This window comes from Hypanus sabinus, chromosome X2, assembly GCF_030144855.1.
Source record: "Hypanus sabinus isolate sHypSab1 chromosome X2, sHypSab1.hap1, whole genome shotgun sequence".
Taxonomy (NCBI): domain Eukaryota; kingdom Metazoa; phylum Chordata; class Chondrichthyes; order Myliobatiformes; family Dasyatidae; genus Hypanus; species Hypanus sabinus.
In genome coordinates this window covers 34,348,522-34,365,221 of record NC_082739.1, presented here as the reverse complement: position 1 = coordinate 34,365,221, position 16,700 = coordinate 34,348,522, and the positions used below count along the sequence as shown (strand labels likewise).

Below are 16,700 nucleotides of genomic sequence, written 5' to 3'. Positions count from 1 at the left end.
GGGAAAAGAAGAGAACATTACCAGAAGTTTGAGAAATCAATGTTTATGCCATCAGGTTGGAGGCATCCTATCCAGGGGGCAGTCTTGTACTCTCAGTCACTTCATGCCATGGAAACCAGCATAAGCACCGGCCTGATGAGCCTATAAGGCTCGGGACAGACTTTAACTTAACTCTCTTGTAACAATAACTGCATCCACTTCTCTTCCTTAACACACTACAACATCAGGCATACTGCTAGTATTTCCCACAGTGAAGGCTGACGCAAAATATTCATTTACTTCATCAGCCATCTCCGTGTGTCCCGTTATTATTTCTACTGCCTCATTTTCTAGCGGTCCTATATCCACTCTCATTTCTCTTTTATTTTGAACATACCTGAAAAAACATTTACTATCAACTTTGATATTATTAGCTAGCTTGCTTTCATATTTCATCTTTTTCCTTCTAATGATTTTTAATTGCTCTCTGTAGGTTTTAAAAAACTTCCCAATCCTCTATCTTCCCACTAATTTTTGCTTTGTTGTATGCCCTTTCTTTTGCTTTTACAATAGCTTTGACTTCCCTTGTCAGCCACACGAGAATATTGGTCCCCCTTGGGTTCAGGTGCAACCCATCACTTTTGAACAGGTCATACCTCCCCCAGAAGAGATCCCAATGATCCAATAACCTAAATCCCTGCCCCCTGCACCAGCTTCTCACACTCACATTTATTTCCCAAGTCACCCTCTTTCTACCCTCACTGGCACGTGACATAGTTGGCAATCTAGATATTACTACCCGGGTGGTCCTGCTTCTCAGCTTTCTACCTAGCTCTCTAAACTCTCTTTTCAGGATCTCATTGCTTTTCCTTCCTATGTCATTGGTACCAATATGTACCAAGACATCTGGCTGCTCCCCCTCTCTCTCCAAAATGTTGTGGATGTGATCTGAGACATCCCTGACCCTGGCATCTGGGAGGCAACATACCATCTGGGTGTCCCGTTCACGTCCCCAGAATCTCCTGTCTGTCATGTATACATGAAATATACATTATTTACATAAGACAGTGAAGAGAAAAAAATACTTTGGTTTAAGGTTGCTAGTTGGAATTCAAAAGCATAGAATGGACGTTTCCAATAGTGGGAAAGTCTACGACCAGAGGCATTGCCTCAGAATACAAGTACATTCCTTTAGAACTGAGAATGAAAGGAATTTCTTTAGTCAGAAGTTGGTGAATCTGTGGAATTTATTGCCACATTCAGTTGGGGAGGCCAAGTCATTAGGTATATTTAAAGCAAAGATCAATTGGTTCTTGATTAGGAAATGTGTCAAAAGTTACGGGGAGAAGGCAGAAGAATGGAGTTGAGGGAAAATAAATTAGCTATGATTGAATGTAGAGAAAACATGATGGTCTAGTTCTGCTCTATGTCTTATGGTCTTATGCATTTAGCCAATGCCTTCACTCTGCTCGCAGTTTGGACAGAATCAGCTGGAGCTGCCAGTTTTTGTCAAGCAGATGTTGAGTGTGGTGTACTGAGCCACCTGTAAATATGGTTTTTGTACTTGGAGTTGTTCAGTTGCCATTGAGCTAATCTGGATTGACCTCGATACCAAACTGTACTCAAGAAGTCAGTGAAATCCACTTCTTACAAAGGGGTTGGCCCACTTTAGTTAAAGCATGAACACAACGCTGGAAGAACTCGGTAGGTCAGGTAGCATCCGTGAGAAAAGAGTAGCCAACGTTTCGGGCCAAGACCCTTCATCAGGAATGGAGGGGAAGAGAGGACCGAAGCCCAGTAATAGAGATAGGGGAGGGGGTAGGGCCTAGAGGCACCAGGTGGAAAACCAATCAGAGGAAAGATAAAGGGGGAGGGGGAGGGGATAAGCATGAAAGAACTTGTAGAGATAAAGAAGCAGAAAGTTGAAAGGGGAGAGAGGGACCTGGGGGAGGGGGAGGGAATTACCGGAAATTGAAGAATTCAATGTTCATACCACCAGCCTGCAGGCTACCCAGACGGTAGCCACCTAGCGCCTCTAGGCCCTACCCCCTCCCCATCTCTATTACTGGGCTTCAGCCCTCTTCCCCCCCCCCATTCCTGATGAAGGGTCTTGGCCCGAAACGATGGCTACTCTTTTCTCACGGATGCTGCCTGACCTGCTGAGTTCTTCCAGCGTTGTGTTCGTATTCTTTGATCCACAGCATCTGCAGTTGTATTTTTGTGTTTTGATTAGTTAAAGCACATTAGGCGGCCACTCAGCCTTTTGAGTTGGCCTTCGCTGTTTTGAAGAAAGATCCAGTTAGTTTGCCTTCAATCCTTCCACATTTAATTGCAATTTTCCTCCTTCAAATTGTTTTCTAATTTCCTCTAAAAATGGTGTTGAACTTCCATTTATTGCCCTGCTATTTGGTTTAAACTCCAATCTATTGGTGCATAAAATATGTTATCTGAACCAGCAGCATCAATTGATCTACCTTAAACCTGTGGCCTTTCTCCTACAATCATTGTGTTGTTTACCGAGTGTTTTGTAAAAACACTTTGATTGGCTAATATTGATGGCAGGGCACCCAGCCCCAGCCTATGGTCTCCTTGCATCTTTGCAGCGGTCCAGTGGGATATGGAGAATTGGCAGCTCCTCCAAGCAACAGGTGTGGAGAACCCAGAAATCTGGTTCCTCCTTCAAGCTCTTGGTTGAGCTCAGACTTGGCTCAGGATAATTTATGGGACCGTGGAAATCTGGGCTGAACTCCACACCATCTGACAGATGCAAATGTTTATTCTGTCCCATCATTAAGTAGATCACTTCCCCAAACTGAAAAAAAAAGGAAGGAATCAGAAGGCAGCCACTCTGTGCAGATGTCAAGAATGGTGGAAAGGCTAAGTAGGGGGCAGTTGCTGACTTAAATCAGACTTGGTCAGTTTTCGCAGACGTCCATCAGATGAGGACCCAACAGTGTGGTTGCTCTTTGAAATGGCCAGAAACCTTTCAGTTCAAGGGCAACCAGGGATTGGTATTAAATACTGATCTTGCCTGTATGTGTCTCACAGAAACCTGATGCTTGTCCTTACCTTCAGTGAATTACTCACCTTCTATTGACTGCTGGTCTCCCAGTTATTACTGATTCCCGAGGATGCAGGGACTTGTGAGCAGTAACTCTGACCCTCTCCATTACAGCTTTCTGACAAGACTTATCATCAGTCATTTATAAACATTTAAATAATTTCAAAACAAATATGAATGAAAAATTAACATTAATTCATTGAAAATCTATTTTCAATGTGGTATCTTAAATATGATTAATTGGAAGAATGAGGGTTGATCTTGCAGAAATGTACAAAATAATAAGCTGGTATGATGGCTAGATGTTTTTCCTAGTGGCTCAGTCTTAAAAGCAGTTTCAAGGCAAGTCATTTGAAATCAAAGTATGTAGAATTTTTTTCTCTCAGAAAGTGGTGGAAATCTCTACCCCAGAGGTTGTGGAGAACAAATCACTGGAGGTATTTAAAGTGGAATTACATAGATTTTTGCAAGATTGGATGATTGAGAGTTACGGGAGTCTGACACAGGAGGAGTTGAGGGCTGGGTTGGATTAGCCATGATTGCATTAAATGGTAGGGCAGGCTTGAGGGGCTGGGCAGTCTACTTCTGTGCCATTCTTCTTCTGAAATTGAAGTAAGTAAAATTAAACAGATCACTTGCCTTACCTTGAATCGTCAGTGAAGGTTGACATGCATGGGGCAGCACTAGATGTGCCAGTAATGGCTAGTGTAGAGCTGAAAGACCAGTGGTGGTGTACCTTTTTCTTGCTTTGGTACGTTATGGAACCACCACTGGTCTGGTGCTGGGTTCAGAAGAGGAATAAGCCGGATGTGATGCCAGGTGTGGCTGGTAGAGCCACAGGTCAGCTAATTTGCTGCTGTGTTGTGTAGTCTACCATCATTCAAACCTTCCCTGTTCCTCCTGTGTACTGTGCTGACTTGCCTGTTGCTGTGGTGCTGGTGGCTCTCACTGGCACCACTGGGTGAGCATAATCTAACCCATTATAAAGGACCTCTTCAATGGAAACCATACAGATGGAAATTTAATTCCCCTCGATCAATAAATATGACTTTCCACAATTTTGTTAACTTAGAATATTATGGGACATGTAAACACATTGGTAACTGGAAGACAGATGCAGGTCCACTATAATCTCATACATTGGGGTAGTCTCAGTGAGCGGAATAGTTTCATCCTATTCCTGTATTCCAGTCCAAGTTGGTATTTCTGTGCTTTCTCCTTGTACCTCCACAATTACAAGGAAGGCCTTCAAATACTGACTTAATCAATTAACTAGCTAATTATTGGCCATCTGTTCTTCAGCTCTTTAAATTTGCATAATTTCTTTCTGTTCCAGACAAGCAAAGGATTCTGGAAGCCTCCACCCTTAGTATGGGAAGCAAATCCTTCTAATATCCGAATCCTCAACCCATATTACATACACCAAGCTGCAACCAAATTATTGAAAATCCCATTGAAGGTACCTCCCAGGTCCAACCAGGTAAGGACATCATTTTACAATTTTTGAATGAAATTTCTCAAGAAGAATAAGCGTAGTTCATTATCCCTTAGTATTTTTTGGTGTGGAATTGCACCAAGATTTTATCATGAAACAGTTTTCATTCAATTTTCATTCAACTTTGGGAAATTTGGCTTTTTACCTCTTGGGTGGCACAGGTAGTGGAGCCACTGCCTCACAGCGCTAGGGACTTGGGTTCAATCCTGAGCTTGGGTGTTCTCTGTGCGGAGTTGAGCACATTCTTCGTGTGACTGCATGGGTGTCCTCCAGGCTTCCTACCATATCCCAAAGATAGACAGCTTGGTAGGTTAATTTCTTACTGTAAATGCCTCTCAGTGTGTAGGTGAATGTATAACTCAGGGGTGGGCAAAGGGGGAGGGGTCGATAAGAAAAAAAATAGGAATAATAAAGATGAGTGTAAATGGGTGGTTAACAATTGACATGGACTGAAGGACATTTTTAAAAAATCTCCCTCTATGTCATCAGTCTTTCAGTCACCTGCCCTTGTATCATCTTACGTTGCTTGGTAACAAATGTCTTAGAATTTGAAGTCCTAGGGGCAATTTATTATGTGAAAGATACAAAACAGTTGAAAGTTTTTGGTGGTGTTGATTGCAGCACTGAGACAACAGCACATACTTCACTAAGAGAAGGACAAGGGTAGTATTTGCATGGAACACCAGCATTAGACTAGAGGAAAAGAATTTTAACAAAGATGAAGGTCTTGCTCCAAGTAAGAACTGGAATTTGATTAACAAGGTGGGAGAGTGGAAACCTGGCTGGATGAGGACTAACGGATCAGGAGGGACAGACAACCGGGGTATAAACACCACCAAACTAGACATGCCCAGGCATCGTCCCTGATGAAGGTGGCAGAGTTGGTCATGAAACGTCAGCTATAATTGATATCTGTATCTGGCTGGAAGCCCAAGAAGAGTTTATTCAGCATGCTGAAACTTCATAAAGTTTTAAGAAAACAGAGGCACTGCAGCACTTTCACTAGAAGGATTGCAATGATCCAAGAAGGCTTAACACTACCACATCCTCAAGGCAACTAGGGATGGGTAATACATATAACACCAACATTCTGTAAACCACTGACATCTTCTATAAACCCACTGACTCCCATAACTACCTTGATTATACCTCTTCCCACCCTGCCAAATGCATAAAATTTTATTCCCTATTCCCAGTTCCTCCATCTCCGCCGCATCTGCTCCAAGGATAAGGCTTTCTGTTCCAGGACATCCCAAATATCCTCTTTCTTTAAGAATCGTGGTTTCCCTTCTGCCGTCATCAATGATGCCCTCACCCACATCTCCTCCGTTTCCCGCACTTCAGCCCTCACCCCATCCTCCCGTCACCACAACAGGGACCGTGTCCCCCTTGTCCTCACCTATCACCCCACCAGCCTCCAGATCCAGCATATTATCCTTTGCAACTTCTGCCACCTTCAACAGGACCCCACCACTAAGGACATCTTTCCCTCTCTACCCCCTCTCTGCTTTTTGCAGGGATCATTCCCTCCGCGACTGCCTGGTTCACACGTCCCTCCCCATAGATCTCCCACCTGGCACTTATCCCTGCAAACGTAAGTGCTACACCAGTCCCTACACCTCATCTCTTACCACCATTCAGGGCCCCAAACAGTCCTTCCAGGTGAGGCAACACTTCACTTGTGAGTCTGTTGGGGTAATCTGTTGCATCCGGTGCTCCTCTACATCGGCGAGACGCGACGCAGATTGGGGGACCGCTTCATCGAGCACCTACGCTCAGTCCGCCACAACAGACAGGATCTCCCGGTTGCCACTCACTTCAACTCTCCCTCTCGTTCCCATTCGGATATGTACGTACATGGCCTCCTCTACTGCCAAGATGAGGCCAAACTCAGGTTGGAGGAGCAACATCTCATATACCGTCTGGGTAGTCTCCAGCCCCTTGGTATGAACATCGAATTCTCCAACTTCCGGTAATTCCCTCCCTCTCCCTTCTCCATCCCACTTTCACTCTGCCGCCTCTTCCAGCTGCCTATCACCTCTCATGACTCTGCCTTCTTCTACTACCCATAGTGCTTTCCCCTTAGATTCTTTCTTCACCTCTCCTGCCTATCCCCTCCCTGTTTCCCCTCCCCCACCCCTTGATCTTTCCTCTGACTGGTTTTCCACCCTCTCCCCACCTACTTTATAAGGCCCCTGCCCCCTCCTTCTTCAGTCCTGATGAAGGGTCTCGACCCGAAACATTGACATAGGGAAGATGCAGTGAACTCTGTCTGTCTTGTGCTTTACTCTTTACTGTGCCTGGCTGAGCAGAAGAGTTTAGCTTTCCTATTTGATAAATTTTGAGAGAGAAAGTGAGTCACACAGCATAATAACAAGCCCTTCAGCCCATTGAGCCCATGCTGGCCATTAATCACCAATTTACACTAATCCCATTTAAAAAATTATCCCTGTATTCTCACAGATTCCCCATGATTCTATGAAGCCAGGAGACTTAGATGTGTTGTCCTGGAGTTGCTATCTGTGCACAGGTGGGATCACTCATCTTCCCAAGGCCCTATGAAGTTTGAGACATAGAATATGTGCTGTTCCTTGACCAACAAATCAGTGGACATTCAGTATTGCCACATCAAGCTCTATGACATAAACACAGTGCTGCACAGTGCAGATGCCAAAGTCCTGCTATTTTCTATTTCAATTAATGCAGGTAATGAAGACTACTCACTGAAGACTCTTGGCCGTTTTTGCTCATGACCACAGAGACAGATTGGGATGTTGAACTTGGTAGTTCATCATCAATTTAATTGTAGTTAGGGGAACTATGAGGCTATAAGGCAGGAGCTTGGAAGCATAAATTGGAAACAGATGTTCTCAGGGAAACATACCAAAGAAATGTGGCAAATATTCTGGGGATATTTGTGTGGGGTTCTGAGTTGGTACATTCCAATGAGACATGGAAAGGATGGTGGGGTAGAAGATCCCGTAGCGTACAAAAGCTGTTGTAAATCTAGTCAAGAAGAAAAGAAGAGCTTACAAAAGGTTCGAAAAGCTAGGTAATGATATGAATCTAGAAGATTATAAGGCGAGCAGGAAGGTACTTAAGAATGAAATTAGGAGATCCAGAAGGGGCCATGAGAAGGCCTTGGCGGACAGGATTAAGGAAAACCCCAAAGCATTCTACAAGTATTTGAAGAGCAAGAGGATAAGATGTGAGAAAATAGGACCAATCGAGTGACAATGGAAAAGTGTGTATGGAACCAGAGGAAATAGCGGAGGTACTTAACGAATGCCTTGCTTCGGTATTCACTATGGAAAAGGATCTTGGTGATTGTAGGGATGACTTGCAGTGGACTGAAAAGCTTGAGAATGTATATATTAAGAAAGAGGATGTGCTGGAGCTTTTGGAAAGCATCAAGTTGGATAAGTCACCAGGACTGGAAGGGATGTACCCAAGGCTACTGTGGGAAGCGAGGGAAGAGATTGCTGAGGCTCTGGTAATGATCTTTGCATCATCAATGAGGACAGGAGAAGTTCCGGAGGATTGGAGAGTTGCAGATGTTGTTCCCTTATTCAAGAAAGGGAGTAGAGATAGTGCAGAAAATTATAGGCCAGTGAGTCTTACTTAAGTGGTTGGTAGATTTATGAACATTTGGAGAGGCATAATGTGATTAGGAATAGTCAGCATGGCTTTGTCAAAGGCAGGTCGTGCCTTATGAGCCTGATTGAATTTTTTGAGGATGTGACTAAGCACATTGATGAAGGTAGAGTCGTAGATGTAGTGTATATGGATTTCAGTAAGGCATTTGATAAGGTACCCCATACAAGGCTTATTGAGAAAGTAAGGGGGCATAGGATCCAAGGGGACATTGCTTTGTGGATCTAGAACTGGCTTGCCCACGGATGGCAAAGAGTGGTTGTAGACGGGTCATATTCTGCATGGAGGCTGGTGACCAGTGGTATGCCTCAGGGATCTGTTCTGGGAGCCCTCCTCTTTGTGATTTTTATAAATGACCTGGATGAGGAAGTGAAGGGTTGGGTTAGTAAATTTGCTGATGACACAAAGGTTGGGGGTGTCGTGGATAGTGTGGAGGGCAGTCAGAGGTTACAGTGGGACATTGATGGGATGCAAACCTGGGCTGAGAAGTGGCAGTTGGAGTTCAACCCAGATAAGTATGAGGCAGTTCATTTTGGTTGGTTAAGTATGATGGCAGAATATAGCATAAATGGCAAGACTCTTGGCAGTGTAGAGGATCAGAAGGATTTTGGGGTCTGAGTCTGTAGGACACTCAAGGCTGCTACGCAGGTTAAGAAGGCGTACGGTGCATTGGCCTTCATCAATTGTGGGATTGAGTTTAAGAGCCGAGAGGTAATGTTGCAGCTGTATAGGACTCTGGTCAGACCCCATGTGCTCAGTTCTGGTCGCCTCATTATAGGAAGGACGTGGAAACCATAGAAAAGGTGCAGAGGAGATTTACAAGGATGTTTCCTGGATTGGGGAGCATGCCTTATCTCCTTGGAGCGACGGAGGATAAGAGGTGACTTGATAGAGGTGTACAAGATAATGAGAGGCATTGATCATGTGGATAGTCAGAGGCTTTTCCCCGGGTTGAAATGGCTAGCATGTGTGGGCATAGTTTTAAATTGCTTGGAAGTAGGTACAGAGGAGATGTCAGGGGTAACTTTTTTACGCAGAGAGTGGTGAGTGCAGGGAATGGGCTGCCAGTGGCGGTGGTGGAGGCAGAAATGATAGGGTCTTTTAAGAGACTTCTGGATGGCTTTATGGAGCTTAGAAAAATAGAGGGCTATGAGTAAAGCCTAAGTAGTTCTAAGGTAGGGACATGTTCGGCACAGCTTCGTGGGCTGAAGGGCCTGTATTGTGCTGTAGGTTTTCTGTGTTTCTATCAATTTCTGTTGGGACTCTGAAGTCAGGACCAACAAAGAAACTTGCAAGTTCCACTGAACATCACCTATTTCAGTATTTGATTTTACTTGCTTGCCTGTCCAATGGGAAAAGAGACTCTGCAAATACCTGGCCTTAAAGTCCTCCATATCTAATTGCTTTGAGTTCCTGTATTAGGCATGACTGATTACTTCACTTTCATTATACCTTCATACCTGGGGCTCTATTCTACTATTGTCTATCTCTTACTAACTGAATAGTGAAGATCCAAGTGGACATCCTGCATAAGGTTCTCCATTGAATGGAATGGCTCCTGTAAAAGCAAAGAGCAGAAATTCTTCTGGCTCATGTAAGTAATGATGACCACTCTTGCTGAAGTTTATCACTTTGCAAACATCTGCTAGAAAGTTCTGGTTTAAGATGGTGCTGGTGAAGCTCAGCAACTACTTGGCAGTTGCAAGCAAAACAAAGAAGACTATTAACTACTTTATTAATCACACATTTTCTGGTAAATTATCACTGGAATCAATAGCCTGTAACTCCCCTTTTGAAGTTGAACTTTTGAACTGCCTGTAAGACACCTTTGATAAAGTGCCACACATAAGACTGCTTAACAAGGTACGAGCCCACGGTATTGCAGGAAAGGTTCTAGCATGGATAAAGCAGTGGCTGATTGGCAGGAGGCAAAGAGTGGGAATAAAAGGAGCCTTTTCCATTTGGCTGCCAATGATTTGTGGTGTTCCACAGGAGTCTGTGTCGGAACCGATTCTTTTTTGCATTATATTGCAATGATTAGGATGACGGAATTGGTGGCTTTGTTGCAAAGTTTGCAGATGTTATGAAGATAGGTGGAAGGGCAGGTTGTTTTAAGGAAGTAGCAAAGCTATAGATAGACTTAGACTAGGAGAATGGGCAAAGAAATAACAGGTGGAATACAGTCAGGAAGTATATGGTTATGCACTTCAGTAGAAGAAATGAAAGGGTGGACTATTTTCTAAGTTGGGAGAAAATACAAAAACTGACGTGTAAAGGGACTTGGGAGTCCTTGTATAGGATTCCCTAAAGGTTAATTTGTGATGAGGTAGGCAAGTGCAATGTTAGCATTAATTTCAAGAGGAAGTGAATGCTAACCCTCTCCAGTCTCAGCACATCCTAGAGTATAATTGATGTGCTGAAACTGGAAAAGGTTTAAAGGTAGGTTACAAAAATGATTTCAGGATTGAAATCTTGTCATATGAAGTGCATTTGATGGCGCTGGGCCTGTATTCACTAGAATTCAGAAGAATGAGGGGTGACCCCCATTGAAACCTATTGAATGGTGAAAGGCCTTGATAAAATGGATGTGGAAAGGATGTTTCCTATGGTGGGAGAGTCTAAGGCCAGAGGACACAGTCTCAGAATAGAAGGGATGAGGAGGAATACCTTTAGCCAGAGGGTGGTGAATCTGTGGAATTCATTGTCATAGGTAACTGGAGGCCAAGTCTTTATGTATATTTAAGGCAGAGGTCGATAGGTTCTTGATTGGTCAGGGTGTGAAGGGATATAGGAAGAAGGCATTAGACTGGGGCTGAGAGGAAAATTGGATCAGATGTAATGAAATGGTGGAGCAGACTCGATGGGCCAAATGGCCTAATTTTGCTCCTATAACTTATGGCCTTATGATCTGGCATTATTGTTGTGTGAACTGAAGTCTCGAAGATGCAGGACAGTTGCGGCGTGGCATGTACAGGTCAACTCAAGGCGGCTTCCCCAGGGCACAAGGGTGGGGAATGAGCCAATGTTTGTCCATAGCTGGAATGGACTTGCAGGCAATTCAATGAGGCAGAGTTGAGGCGGAACCTGGGCCCGAGAGTAAGATAAGACTCAAGGTTTGATCGATTTAAACACTGGGCTGAATCAAAGTGATGGAGCCCAGGGCTGAGTGCTCATCGAACTGACACTGCCCAGGTGTGAGGGAAGGAATGACCCAGGATTGGATGATTTAAGCGGTGAGCCGGATTGAAAAGGTTGGGGCTAGAGGAATGGGTCAGGCTGATTCAGCTTGCTGCTCTGCCAGGTTTACTTGTCTCTGCATTGTCTGAGTCTGTGGCCTGCTTTTAATGGGCTGCTGAATTGGCTGGCTGCTGCCTTCGTATCTGTGACTCACTTTTCTGAATGCTATATGCTTACTTGTATTGTTTGTATGATTAATTTTATTTCTCTCTGCACATTGGGTCTTTGACAGTCTTTTTTCCAATGGGTACTATTGGGTTTCTTTGTTTTGCTGCTCCCTGTAAGGAGATGAATCTCAAGGTTATAGGTATTTGACATACCTTGATTATAAATGTACTTTAAACTTTGAAAGTTCAGCACACCTTACACTGTTGAAGAGAAATGCCAAGACTCTCCCTGAATTTGTATGTGCTGAACCAAATAGTGGTCTCCACAAGATGTCTTCTTTCAAACACAGTAATGAGCAATGGAGAAAAAGCATTTCACCATGGGCTATCTTTGTAAACCTTCCCTCATTGCCCCCTCTACACATGAAGTGGTTAAAATAGAACGACCTGAACAAGAGATTTTAATGAATGAACATCCCAGAGCATCAGTGTTAAAGCTAGGAACTATATAGCCTTGTGCTTCCCCTCAAAGTTCAAAGTAAAATTTATTATCAAAGTTATGTATGTGTCAGAAAATTTCCTTGCAGGCATTCAAAGTGGAACAAGGAAGTCCAATAGAATCAATGAAAAATTGCATGCAAAGACTGACAAATTGTGCAAATGCAAAAAGAAACAAGTGACAATAATAATAAATAAATAAAACTGAGAACATGAGTTGTAGAGTCCTTGAAAGTGAAGCCAATGAAGCCAACTGAAAGTGAATTAAGAAAGGTAAAACCTCTGTTGGAAAACATATTGGCCCAAGGAAGAGCTTTGCTGCTCAAATGGATCATGCAAATGACGAAAGCAGTGATCAATAGCACCATGTCAGTTACTTGTGACATGTGGCTTGCTTTTAATCTGGAAGAGAGTTCAAGGAGCTCCAGGAAAGTTGCAGGCATTTGGTTTTTGTGAGTATAAAGAACCAAAATCTACTCTACGTGCATTAAGGTTATTGAGTGAATTTCAAGTGGGAGACAAAAAGCTGCTTGTAAAAGTAGATGCAAAGACTGAATCCCAGCTGGAGGAATGAAAGGTCAAAAAGAAAGGAGTCAATGGAGATACGATAACAGAGAATTCATCAGATGATGTTGTGGATGAATTGAACGAGTTGACTTGACTTTATTTCTTACATCCTTCACGTACATGAGGAGTAAAAATCTTTACATCTCTGTCTAAATGTGCATATATGCAATCATAGTAAATTATAATAATTTATAATAAATAGAACAGTTAATCTAACATGGAAATACACTCAATCAGCATGAATTGATCAGTCTGATGGCCTGTTTGAAGAAGCTGTCCCGGAGCCTGTTGGTCCTGGCTTTTATGCTGCGGTACCATTTCCCAGATGGTAGCAGCTGGAATAGATTGTGATTGGGGTGACTACAACTTGAAGCTGTTTATCCTCTCAACCCCAGATCCATTGATGTCAATAGGGGTTAGCCCAACTCCATTCCTCCTGTAATCCACAACCAGCTCCTTTGTTTTTGTGACATTGAGGGAGTGGTTGTTTTCTTGACACCACTACATCAGAGAGAAGGCTTCTTCCCTGTAGGCCTCCTCGTTATTGTTTGAGATTAGGCCAACCAATGTAGTGCCATTGGCAAATTTAATTAGCAGATTAACCACGAGATCATTTTGTAAAGGGAGTAAAAAAATTAGTAAGAGAATACTCCAGTGAAATGCACTTTCCCAAGATCAAGATGCACAATCTAGAAGAAGAAAGGTGACTACCGCTGTCAGAACCACTTCCTGCAGTTCCAGAGTCAACTCGTACAGTCACCACAGATCATAGATCCTGAGATTGTTTCCACAGCCACAAGTGTCACCTGCCAAGCAGAAGAATCCCCCTTGTCAGGAAAGATGTTATCCCACAAAAGTAAATAAGTCTCTACAGTGCTGAAATCTTTAGACCTGAATGGGACAATTTAAAATTTACTATGCCGTGGATGTCTGTATATAGTAGTTGTAATATATAATTTTCTGTTTATATAGTTGAGATGCATTATCTATTGAGTTGGATTTTATAACTAAGGTGTTGTGAAATTAATATTTCAGTAATATTTGAGTAATTTTGTGAGTATATATTGGTTACTTACATATTCTTGTCTGTTTAAATAATTCATACTGGTTATATGTAAGAATCCATTAATTGCATATGTCATCATGCCACCACAGGAAACGCGCGTGGCTCACTTAAAGAGAAAGTAACACCCACATTCCTTTGACTCCTGTGTATTTCTTTGAATTAGTTGAATGTTTTGAAGTTAGAAAACTTAACAGTGGGCATGGTCTTGGATGATGGGTGTCCTTGCTGACGGACACTTCTTTCTTGTGGCAGTGCTCCTTGTAGATGTGCTCAGTGGTGGGGAGGGCATTGCCTGTGATGGACTGGTTGCGCGCCCATCACATTTTGCTGGCTTTTCTGTTCTTGGGCATTGGTGTTTCCATACCAGGCCCTAATGCAATCAGTCAGGGTGCTCCTTCCATCCTTCAATAACACTGCATTTTGCTTTGTTCACCCTGCTATTTCACATGTTCTACCCGCCCTCATGATAAGGGAGCTTCTTGTAAGTGTACAGAATTGTTGTTCACTTGACTAAGGAACCCAATGTTTCCAGTTTTGTTAGGAGTCTGTGTTTTTCTTTACTGCCTATGGTGGGTTGCTTACGTTGGGTGTGTATTTTGCAGAGTAGTAATTCAAGCTGACTGGGGTGGTAAAGAACTCATCCAAAGCAGTCCCAGCCTAGCTCTTGCTTGTCAATTGCAAAATCTCAACTTCTTATTTTAATGTCTGCAGAAACCAGTGCACCCCACCAGTGGCTTTCTAGCTATTACAGTGGCCTTGAACTATTGTGATGAAGTACATGTTGCTGGCTTTGGATATCCAATAGCTCAACAAGATACTCCCATACACTACTATGACAAAACTACAATGAAAGCGATGACTGTAAGTATCTGCGGATTTCAATTCTACCGGGATATTTACATTTTATATCTCTGATTTTAAAGTGAATGGTTGCTAAGTCCAAGTATTTTTATATATTTTTCAATCCTTTCAAAGGCATGGAATTAAGGTGGATTGCGGGTTTATTGCTCATCCATAATGCCCTTCCAGCTTGTTATTATTGGAGTCATTGAGACCCCGTCCTAAAATATTTTAGGGAATGAGATGCATTTTAATGACTGTTTGTTTCAAGTCCCCATTACAAGTGACTATTTTGGGTTTATTTAAATAATTAAATTTCAGTATCTTGGCTAGTATCTTTGGTTCAGTCCCTTCCCACTTACATCTATGGCACTTCTCATGCCCCCAATCTTCTCAGTAACTTTCAATTCCCTGGTGCTGACTGCCTCATTTTCACCATGGATGTTCAATCCCCATCAGGAAGGCCTCAAAGCTCTCTGCTTTTTTCTGAATGATAGAACCAACCAACCCCTCTCCACCGCCTCCGTCTGGCAGAACTGGTCCTCCTGACCCTTAACAATATTTCCTTTGGCTCCTCCCACTTTCTCCAATCCCAAGCTGTAGTCATGGCATTTGCATGGGTCCAAGCTATGCCTCTTTGTCAGCAATGTAGAACAGTCTATGCACGAAGCTTTCCACAGTCATACTCCCTAAACTCTTCTTCTGATACATTGATGACTGCATTGGTGCTGCTTCATGTACCCGAGCTGAGCTCGTCAATTTCATCAACTTTGCCTCCAACTTCCACCCTGGTATTAAATTTACTTAACTTCACTTGGTCCATCTCTGACACCTCCCTTCCCTTTCTTGATCTCTAAACTACCAAGCGACAGCTTTTATAAACCTACTGTTTCCTATAGTAATCTCGACTTTGCCTCTTCCCACTCTGTAAAGTTGCTATTCCCTTCTCTCAGTTTCTTTGCCTCTGCCGCATCTGTTCTCAGGATGTGACTTACCGTTCCAGGACATCAGAGATGTGTCTTCCTTTTTTTAAAGAATGGGGTTTCCCTTCCTCTACTATTGATGCTGCCCTCATCTGCATCTCATCCATTTCCCATACATCCACACTCACCCCATCTTCTCACTGTTTTTATAGTGATAGTTACTCTTGTCCTTACCTACCGCCCCATTAGCCTCCACATCCAACACATTAACCTCCGCAACTTCCGCCATCTCCAAACAGACCCTACTGTTAAACATATCTTTATCTCTCCCACCCCTCCTCCCCCACTCAGCTTTCCACAGGGATTGTCTTCTCTGTGATTCTGTTGTCCCTCTCCACTAATCTCCCTCCTGACATTTATCCCTGCAAGTGGCCTATGCTACACCTGCCTATTCACCTCCTCCCTCACCTCCATTCAGGGACCCAAACAGTCCTTCCAGGTGAGGCACCACCTGACCTGTGAAGCTGCTGGGGTCGTCTATTGTGTTCAGTGCTCCCGATGCAGCCTCCTCTACATTGGTGAGACTCCTGAATAAACTGGGGGACTGTTTTATTGGGGGACTGCTTTGTCGGGCACCTCCATGCCATCCACCAGAAGCAGGACTTCCTGGTGGCAAAACATTTTAATTCCGATTCCCATTCCCATTCTGACATGTCGGCCCATGGCCTCCTCATGTGCCAAGTGGAGGCCACGCTCAGGGTGGAGGAGTAACACCTCCCTCTGGGTAGTCTCCAATCTGATAGTATGAATATTGATTTCTCCTTCCAATGACTCAAATGGACCTCCCCCCTCTATTCCCCTCTCTGACCTTTTACTACTTCTCGCCTGCCTACTATTTCCCCTCCCTTTCCTCTTTCTCCTATTGGTCACTTTCCCTTCTATCAGATTATTTCCTCTCCAGCCCTTGATCTTTTCCGCTCACCTGGCTTCACCTATTACCTTCCAGTTACCCTCCTTCCCCTCTCCTCACCTTCTAATCAAGCATCTCATCCCATTCCCCCTCAGTCCTGAAGAAGGATCTTGGCCCGAAACATCAACTATTTACTCTTTTCCAGAGATGCTGCCTAACTGTTGAGTTCCTCCAGAATTTTATGTGTGTTGTCTTGACTGGTATTGTGGGAAATGAAATTATGTTTCTGGATTTGTCTCTACAAGTCTTGCTACTATAAACAAGAAAAAATCTGCAGATGCTGGAAATTCAAGTAACACACAC

The 16,700-nt window shown here is 43.4% G+C and overlaps 1 protein-coding gene across 7 annotated transcripts in view; it reads left to right on the top strand.

Moving 5' to 3' along the window:
- Nucleotides 1-16,700, top strand: part of LOC132385229 (CMP-N-acetylneuraminate-beta-galactosamide-alpha-2,3-sialyltransferase 4-like) — a 133,153-nt gene that overhangs the window by 109,560 nt on the left and 6,893 nt on the right. For 6 of the 7 annotated variants that reach the window (XM_059957204.1, XM_059957209.1, XM_059957205.1 and 3 more), the window contains 2 exons: nt 4,377-4,520; nt 14,376-14,525. In XM_059957204.1, coding sequence (XP_059813187.1) covers nt 4,377-4,520; nt 14,376-14,525 — 294 coding nt within the window. The remainder of the gene's footprint in view (nt 1-4,376; nt 4,521-14,375; nt 14,526-16,700) is intronic. The other variant, XM_059957211.1, reaches the window with a different exon arrangement.